General features: G+C 38.3%; 1 protein-coding gene across 1 annotated transcript; it reads right to left on the bottom strand.

Annotated features, from left to right (window-relative positions):
• Positions 1–4,623: 4,623 nt before the first annotated feature.
• On the bottom strand, positions 4,624–5,817 carry LOC130176764 (N-lysine methyltransferase KMT5A-like). The gene is made up of 2 exons (XM_056388045.1): positions 5,377–5,817; positions 4,624–5,257 (listed from the first exon to the last, which is right to left on the bottom strand). The coding sequence occupies exons 1-2, from the start codon at positions 5,543–5,545 to the stop codon at positions 4,683–4,685; spliced, it is 744 nt and encodes a 247-aa protein (XP_056244020.1). The 5' UTR covers positions 5,546–5,817; the 3' UTR covers positions 4,624–4,682.
• Between the last annotated feature and the right edge of the window lie 4,153 nt (positions 5,818–9,970).

The following is a 9,970-nucleotide window of genomic DNA, read 5'->3' as shown; positions in this document are numbered from 1 at the left end:
AGAAACCTCTTGTTATTAACCAGACATTTAATGTGGTCAATTTTAGGCAGTTTTCAGAGTTGGATCAGAGGTTCAGAAGTTAGAATTCAAAGGTGATTCACTTAAACTGAGAATTTAGATGGAAGGATATTTTGATTACACTTATAGTTTGAAAATAAAAACTTCATTTGTCAGAGTTAGAATTCAAAGGTGATTCACTTAAGCTGAGAACTTACAGCACACATGTTGATTCTCCCCAGATAAGGGAGGCTGTCAATTCAATTTAAAACAGGTTATTTCTTCTGGTGGACTAAATTAACTTTGGGAGAGGATCTTTGCATGTTTTATTTTCCACAGTATCTTTTTCAGTTTTAGTAATACAGATTGTTCAGTACACAATGTTTCATTAGAGAAAGTCCATGAAATACGGTTTTAAAAGTCATTCTAGAATATCTGTTTTTATGTTTCAGTCAGAGTGAAGAAGAGTAAGAAGAAGAAGTAAGTTAAACTGTTTCCTTTTTTATTTTGATTACAATTATAGTTTGAGGCGAGCCCCGAGCTTGAAAATAAAAACTTAATTTATCAAAGGTCAAATTCGTGGGTGATTCACTTAAACTGAGATTTTTCAGCATATATGTTGATTCACTCCAAATAAGGGAGTCAAAAGAGGGAAGTTCATGAGTACATCAAATGTCTGGTTAATAACAGGAGCTGTGTGATAGGATGGAAAGGCAAACATTTTTGGAAAGAGGAGTATTTAAGCTTTACAGTGAGTAAACTTTAAACTAGTGAACAACATGTTTCATTTGAAGCAGGTTCATTAGAAATACAGGAGGATATGTAAAAACATAAATACAGGTTTCCTGCTGGCCTTTTCAAAACAGCTGAATGTAACCAGAATTCAACAACGTGCTGCTAGTCACCAGAGGGTTTAACATTACGAGTGTTGATCTCTTTGTATTGCTCTGAATCTAAACTTTACAATGAGGTATTACTTGACTAAATCAGATAATGCTATCATGAAATAGCTTAAATATAGAGACCAGATTTGACCTCTGATCCAGCACTGAAAGCTGCCTAAAATTGACCACATTAAATTTCTGGTTTATAACAAGAGGTTTGTGATAGGATGGAAAGCCAACACTTGTTGGAAAGAATAGAATCTAAGCTTTACAATGAGGTATTACTCCAATAAATCAGATAATTCTATCCTGAAATAGCAGCTTAAATATACCGACCAGATTTGACCTCTGACCCAGCACTGAAAGCTGCCTAAAATTGAACACATTAAATGTCTGGTTAATAACAAGAGGTTTGTGTTAGGATGGCAAGCCGAAAATTGTTGGAAAGAAGAGAATCTAAGCTTTACAATGAGGTATTACTCCAGTAAATCAGATAATTATATCCTGAAATAGCAGCTTAAACATAGACACCAGATTTGACCTCTGACCCAACACTGAAAGCTGCCTAAAATTGAACACATTAAATGTCTGGTTAATAACATGAGGTTTGTGATAAGATGGAAAGCAAACACTTGTTGGAAAGAACAGAGAATATAAGCTTTACAATGAGGTATTACTCCAGTAAATTAGATAATGCTATCATGAAATAGCAGCTTAAGAGACCAGATTTGACCTCCGATCCAACTCTGAAAACTGCCTAAAATTGACCAAATTAAATGTGTGGTTAATAACAGGAGCTTTGTGATAGGATGGAAAGCCAACACTTGTTGGAAAGAAGAGAATCTAAGCTTTACAATGAGGTATTACTCCAGTAAATCAGATAATGCTAGCTAGAAATACCAGCTTAAATATAGAGACCAGATTTGACCTCTGACCCAGCTCTGAAAGCTGCCTAAAATTGAACACATTAAATGTTTGGTTAATAACAGGAGGTATGTGATAGGATGGAAAGCCAACACTTGTTGGAAAGAATAGAATCTAAGCTTTACAATGAGGTATTACTCCAGTAAATCAGATAATGCTATCATGGAATAGCTTAAATATAAAGACCAGATTTAACCTCTGACCCAGCTCAGAAAGCTGCCTTAAATTGGCCACATTAAATGTATGATTAATAACAAGAGGCTTGTTATACGATGGAAAGCCAACACTTGTTGGAAAGAGGAGAATTTAAGCTTTTAAATGAGGTATTACTACAGTAAATCAGATAATGCTATCATGAAATAACTTAAATATAGAGACCAGATTTGACCTCTGACCCAGCTCTGAAAGCTGCCTAAAATTGAACACATTAAATGTTTGGTTAATAACAGGACGTATGTGATAGGATGGAAAGCCAACACTTGTTGGAAAGAAAGAATCTAAGCTTTACAATGAGGTATTACTCCAGTAAATCAGATAATGCTATCATGAAATAGCTTAAATATATAGACCAGATTTGACCTCTGACCCAGCACTGAAAGCTGCCTAAAATTGGCCACATTAAATGTCTGGTTAATAACAAGAGGCTTGTTATACGATGGAAAGCAAACACTTGTTGGAAAGAGGAGAATTTAAGCTTTACAATGAGGTATTACTACAGTAAATCAGATAATGCTATCATGAAATAGCTTAAATATAGAGACCAGATTTGACCTCTGACTCAGCTCTGAAAGCTGCCTAAAATTGAACACATTAAATGTCTGGTTAATAAAGGGAGGTATGTGATAGGATGGAAAGCCAACACTTGTTGGAAAGAAGAGAATCTAAGCTTTACAATGAGGTATTACTCCAGTAAATCAGATAATGCTAGCCAGAAATACCAGCTTAAATATAGAGACCAGATTTGACCTCTGATCCAGCTCAGAAAGCTCCCTAAAATTGACCACATTAAATGTCTGGTTAATAACAGGAGCTTTGTGATAGGATGGAAAGCCAACACATGTTGGAAAGAATAGAATCTAAGCTTTACAATGAGGTATTACTCCAGTAAATCAGATAATGCTAGCCAGAAATACCAGCTTAAATATAGAGACCAGATTTGACCTCTGATCCAGCTCAGAAAGCTGCCTAAAATTGACCACATTAAATGTCTGGTTAATAACAGGAGCTTTGTGATAGGATGGAAAGCCAACACATGTTGGAAAGAATAGAATCTAAGCTTTACAATGAGGTATTACTCCAGTAAATCAGATAATACTATCCTGAAATAGCAGCTTAAATATAGACACCAGATTTGACCTCTGACCCAGCACTGAAAGCTCCCTAAAATTGACCACATTAAATTTCTGGTTTATAACAAGAGGTTTGTGATAGGATGGAAAGCCAACACTTGTTGGAAACAATAGAATCTAAGCTTTACAATGAGGTATTACTCCAATAAATCAGATAATTCTATCCTGAAATAGCAGCTTAAATATAGAGACCAGATTTGACCTCTGACCCAGCACTGAAAGCTGCCTAAAATTGAACACATTAAATGTCTGGTTAATAACAAGAGGTTTGTGTTAGGATGGCAAGCCGAAAATTGTTGGAAAGAAGAGAATCTAAGCTTTACAATGAGGTATTACTCCAGTAAATTAGATAATGCTATCATGAAATAGCAGCTTAAGAGACCAGATTTGACCTGCGATCCAACTCTGAAAACTGCCTAAAATTGACCAAATTAAATGTGTGGTTAATAACAGGAGGTTTATGATAAGATGGAAAGCCAACACTTGTTGGAAAGAATAGAATATAAGCTTCACACTGAGGTATTACTCCAATAAATCAGATAATGCTATCCTGAAATAGCAGCTTAAATATAGACACCAGATTTGACCTCTGACCCAGCACTGAAAGCTGCCTAAAATTGACCACATTAAATGTCTGGTTAATAACATGAGGTTTGTGATAAGATGGAAAGCAAACACTTGTTGGAAAGAACAGAGAATATAAGCTTTACAATGAGGTATTACTCCAGTAAATTAGATAATGCTATCATGAAATAGCAGCTTAAGAGACCAGATTTGACCTCCGATCCAAATCTGAAAACTGCCTAAAATTGACCAAATTAAATGTGTGGTTAATAACAGGAGGTTTATGATAAGATGGAAAGCCAACACTTGTTGGAAAGAATAGAATATAAGCTTTACAATGAGGTATTACTGCAGTAAATCAGATAAAGCTATCCTGAAATAGCAGCTTTAATGTAGAGACCAGATTTGACCTGTGATCCAGCTCTGAAAACTGCCTAAAATTGACCAAATTAAATGTGTGGTTAATAACATGGGGTTTGTGATAAGATGGAAAAACAACACTTGTTGGAAAGAATAGAATATAAGCTTCACAATGAGGTATTACTCCAATAAATCAGATAATGCTATCCTGAAATAGCAGCTTAAATATAGAGACCAGATATGACCTCTAACCCAGCACTGAAAGCTGCCTAAAATTGACCACAATAAATGTCTGGTTAATAACAAGAGGTTTGTGATAGGATGGAAAGCCGACGATTGTTGGAAAGAGGAGAATCTAAGCTTTACAATGAGGTATGAGACAGATAAAGTTTAAGCACTTCCACTTCATTGTTTTCTGTACAGAGATTTCTTACATTTACAAAGTGCACCAATACTGTACAAATAAAAAGAGCAAAGTCTAACAATGTCCTTGTAGACTTGAATACAGGCCATGAAAATGCAGGCCAGGTGGATGGCTGCAGAAAGTCTAAGAGAGCCAAGCGAGGCCCAGGCCCTCTCCCCGAAAAGACTTTTTGCCCGCACCTTAATTAAACAGGAGTTCCTCATTGACCTCAATGTTCCTGGTTGCGAGGAAAAGAATAACTTCTTTTTCCTCCCCATCTGTGTCCACAGCATAGAACCTGGGCCTTAGGTTGGCTTGTGCTTTTGCGTGGTTGATAAACCTGCCAACAGTCTGCTTTTCGGGGTGGCACTCACAAAAAGATGAATGTGCATCAATGCACATGGGCTGCCCTTTTTGATTTGTATAAAAGAACATATGTCCAGTCTCCTCCTCACTGGTGTTCTTGTGTATGTGATGGCCCTCTTTGGCTGTGATCACCCTCCCATGGTAATCACAGACCACCTCACCAGTCTGAAATCTGCGGGTGGCAACGACACCCTTGCCTTTCCCTTTGACATCGGTGACCAGTAGTCCTCTCCACCTCTGAGAGATGGTCATTTTCTGGATGTGTCTAGAATCCATGACCATGTCCACAGATCCTGAGGGCTTCCACTCCTTTATGATATTGGCAGAGATGGGGAGGTTTTTCTTCCATCCCCGCTTAGCAATCCAGGTGCTGACCCGGTTTTCTGTTGGGAGACGTCGGCAGAAGTATGCTGTCGAGAAAAAATTAAAAGGTTTTGTTAGTTAAGAAAAATATAGTTGACAACTTTGAATCATGTACATAGCATTGATACTTGAAAAATTTTTTATTAAACATTGAGAAAATACTTACAGAGAACATGCTGCACGCGCAGTTTCATCTGTGCCTTCAGCCAACGCTCGTACAACTGCCGCTGACAGTCGGGTGACACCTTTCTGCGCTCAGTCTTGTCTGGCACGTCCCCGTCCAGTGTCACCGGGTGCGTTTCCAGCAGTTTGTCAAATGCTGCTTGGACATCCATCTGCACATTTGTAGTACAGGCAGGCTTGTCGGCAGCATTGCGAGCAGCGTCACGGGTACCATGACTGGGACCCTCATCCACAGACTCAACACTACATAAGAGAAGAAGGAGAAGAAAAGTATTAGATAAGTGTTCAGTGTGCCTACATATAAATGATGGTGGGTTTGATTATGTTTACAAATTGTTGATTGTATTAATTGTTGACAAATATAAGACATCTTTACCTTGAGTCACCAGCGAGCTTAGCCAGCAGCTGACTGGCCCTCACAATGGTCTCGGGCTGCTTCATGCGGTAATGTTTTTCCGCCGTCGCAGTGGAATGAGTGAGGTAGTCGGCCACCAGAGACTTCTCTGTGTCAGTCATCGTCCTGGTGGCCGTCTCGAAGAAGTCCAGGGAGTGCTTCCCATAGAGGCCCTTCTCTGCCATCAGCTTCCTGGCCGCCTTCTTCCACTGCACATCTGGGTTACTGCAATGTGGGAAAAGTGTTATAATTGTTATAGTAGTGAATTGTTGTTACATACTGAATATTTGTGATTCATGTGACTCACAAATCAAAAACAAACAACGTCAGTGAAGTTGTGAAACTGAGATTCTCACCATTGAAAGATCTCGCCACTGCTGACAGAGGCAATGTCAGACTCGCTCTCACGAGTCTCAGTGGCCGCACTCTCGGGTGGCTGTGCGACCGCTGCCGCAACGTTGGCATTGGGCAGTGGTGGAGGGACACCAACCACCGTCATGTGCCGACGCTGCAGCTCCTCAATCAGCCTTTCAATTAAAGAAATAAAAAAACAGAATTTAGACAATCTTATTCAATACAATTTAAAAAATGTAATACATTTCAGAGAGTAAACAAGAAGTGATGTTTGAAAAAAGACTGAAAAGCTCTTCCACCAACCTGCTGAGTGGATCAGCGTCATCCATAATCTGCCGAAGCAGGACGTAGCTGAAGACCCTGCCAGAGGCCAGAAGCTCATGGACATCCCTCTTTGCCTTCAACACCTCTGCTTCCATGGCTTCTGGTGTGGCGGTCTTCATGCAGACCCTGCGCAGATGCACAGGAAGGCATTCCTGGGGTTTCACGCACACAGGGCACAGCAGGAAGTGCCTGTTGGCTTTACTGGAAATAGAAAAAGACATTCTTCACTTAATTTAAAGCTTTACTCAGGGAGAAGTTTGGTCAGCCATCAGAAAATATGCTTAAAATCTCAGCTTGGGTTAGTGGCCTAATGATTTCATTATCACTCGAATAGGGTTGTTAACAAGTCATTAAGCAAAACAAAAGATGTGATCAGCCATGTTTCCAATGTGCGATAAACTACACCCACTGTTATTCTCTGTCTTGTTTACTACTATGAAACACATATGTCTATTTTAACTTGATTATAAAAGGATGTTTTACTACATTCTGTTAGAAAAGGACTGTATGAGCTTGACTGTACATACAAACTAACCTCTTGATTTGGTCCCTAAGTCTGGGAACCATCAGCAAATATACTTACATACCTTTGAATGTTAAAACTTGTATAATGTAATACATGACTTTTACTACATTTAGCAACTACATTGTGAACTATGAAATTGATCTTGACTTACCGCTGGGCTGCCATTTTCAGGAACGAAAAGAAAACTGTCGAGTAGAACAGGAAAAAACAGGAGAAATCCTCAGTGAAGACGTGACACTCTTGTTGACCAGTCTCAGAAGACAGTAACTGGGCATCTGGTCGCCCCACATTATATGTCCATCTGAAAGTCCCGCCCACATCCCCGCATTAGCATTTACATACATGCTTCTTGTGATTACTCTTTTCTCAAAGTTAGAATTCAAAGGTGATTCACTTAAACTGAGAACTTAGATGGAAGGATATTTTGATTATACTTATAGTTTGAAAATAAAAACTTCATTTGTCAAAGGTAGAATTCAGAGGTGATTCACTTAAGCTGAGAACCTACAGCAAACATGTTGATTCTCCCCAGATAAGGGAGGCTGTCAATTCAATCTAAAACAGGTTATTTCTTCTGGTGGACTAAATTAACTTTGGGAAAGGATCTTTGCATGTTTTATTCTCCACAGTATCTTTTTCAGTGTTAGTAATACAGATTGTTCAGTACACAATGTTTCATTAGAGAAAGTTTCCTTTTTATTTTGCTTACACTTGTAGTTTGAAAATAAAAACTTCATTTGTCAAAGGTAGAATTCAATGGTGATTCACTTAAGCTGAGAACTTAGATGGAAGGATGTTTTGATTACACTTATAGTTTGAAAATAAAAACTTCATTTGTCAAAGGTAGAATTCAGAGGTGATTCACTTAAGCTGAGAATTTACAGCATAGGTGTTGACACTCCCCAGATAAGGGAGGCTGTGAACTCAGGGTTGAAACAGGTCATTTACACTCTATAGAATTCAGAGGTGATTCACTTAAACTAAGAATTTACAGCATAGGTGTTGCCACTCCCCAAATAAGGGAGGCTGTGAAATCAGGGTTGAAACAGGTCATTTACACTCTATCCACATCCCTGCATTAGCATTTACATACATGTCCACCTGAAAATGGGGGATGCTTGACTCTGAAAGTTTAAAACCAGAAGAAAGCAAGGCAGTTTTATTTATATAGCATTTTATTTAAAGAGTAAGAAGAAGAAGTGAGTTAAACTTTTCCTTTTTATTTTAGTTGAGAATTTACAGCATAGGTGTTGACGCTCTCCAAATAAGGGAGGCTGTGAACTCAGGGTTAAAACAGGTCATTTACACTCTAACCACATTCCTGCATAAGCATTTACATACATGCCCACCTGAGAATGGGGGATGCTTGACTCTGAAAGTTTAAAACCAGAAGAGGGCAAGGCAAGGCAGTTTTATTTATATAGCATTTTATTTATATAGCATTTTATTTATTTAGCGCATTTCATACACAGCCTCACAGCAAGAAGGTTCTGGTTTCGAGTCCCGGCTCGGCCGTGGGATCTTTATGTGTGGAGTTTGCATGTTTTCCCCGTGCCAGTGTGGGTTCTCTCCGGGTACTCCGGCTTCCTCCCACAGTCCAAAGACATGCAAATGGGGACTAGGCTAATTGGATACTCTACATTGACCATAGGTGTGGCTGTGAGTGTGAATGGTTGTCTGTCTCTATGTGTTTGCCCTGCGATGGACTGGCGAACTGTCCAGGGTGTACCGCGCCTCTTTCCCGAAAAGATGCTGGGATAGGCTCCAGCCCCCATGCGACCCTACTAGAGGATAAGCGGAAGAAAATGGATGGATTTCATACACAATGGCAACTCAATGTGCTTTACATAAAACATGTAATTTGAGAAACATTAAAAAATACAATTAACCCCCCACACCCCACACTAATAATGAAAACAAATTATAGAAAAATAGAAAGTAAGAAACAAAATGCTGGAATACAGCATTAAATATAAGATTGCAGCATAAAATAATGATTTGCTTTAAAATCATTAAAAGGACATTGAGTTTTTAAAAGTCATTCTTGAATATCTGTTTTTATGTTTCAGTCAGAGTGAAAAAGAGTAAGAAGAAGAAGTAAGTTAAACTGTTTCCTTTTTATTTTGATTACTCTTATAGTTTGAAAATAAAAACTTCATTTGTCAAAGGTAGAATTCACAGGTGATTCACTTAAGCTGAGATTTGTCAGCATAAATGTTGACTCTCTCCAAATAAGGGAGTCAAAAGAGGGAAGTCCATGAGTTTCTGGCATCCGGCAGGGTGTTCAGCCACTTGATTTGTAACATTTTATACATATAGTAATTATATTTGATATTATTAATAATAGTAATAATATATTATATTGAGACTCCTCAATGTTCTTTGTATATGTCTGAATGGTACAGAAATCCCAAACGCCAGTGAAAAGTCAGTTGCTAAAAACAGTGTGCCAGCTGAAAATAACACCCGGTCATTCAAATGCAATGCTTGCCTGGAATCCTTTCCCAGTAGAACTGCCTTGAGCGTTCATTGCATCCCGCATTAAGAGTGTGCTGGTCTCATGTAGGGTGATTTGGTGCCCTCTGGTGGACATGCTGAAATAGCAGATATGTTAGTTGAATAGTGGATCAAGCATGCAGTTCATCACTTCTCTGTCCTTGGTGGATATGGATCGCATATGTCTGTGAGTGTTGCAGTATTTGTTGTGTTATAAGTGTTGAATTGTTTAAAGTCAAATTCATGCTGTTTTTGGTTGTTTTATGGAGAAATGTTGGATGGTTTAATTAAGCTAGTAAAGACTTAATTGGCTAAATGGCTAACACCACATAAGCTAGGCTACAGTGTTTTAGGCTATTGTGTGTATTTGTTTCGTTTAATTAGATTTACTTGGAATATTGTATAGAATAATTGTACACAAGGCTACATTCAATGTTTTAAATGTAATATTTCTGCTTTGTGTTCTGTTTCAGTTTTACAGTT

This window comes from Seriola aureovittata, chromosome 10, assembly GCF_021018895.1.
Source record: "Seriola aureovittata isolate HTS-2021-v1 ecotype China chromosome 10, ASM2101889v1, whole genome shotgun sequence".
Lineage (NCBI taxonomy): Eukaryota > Metazoa > Chordata > Actinopteri > Carangiformes > Carangidae > Seriola > Seriola aureovittata.
The sequence above is the reverse complement of the archived record's forward strand: the minus strand, read 5'-3'. Positions and strand labels throughout refer to the sequence as shown.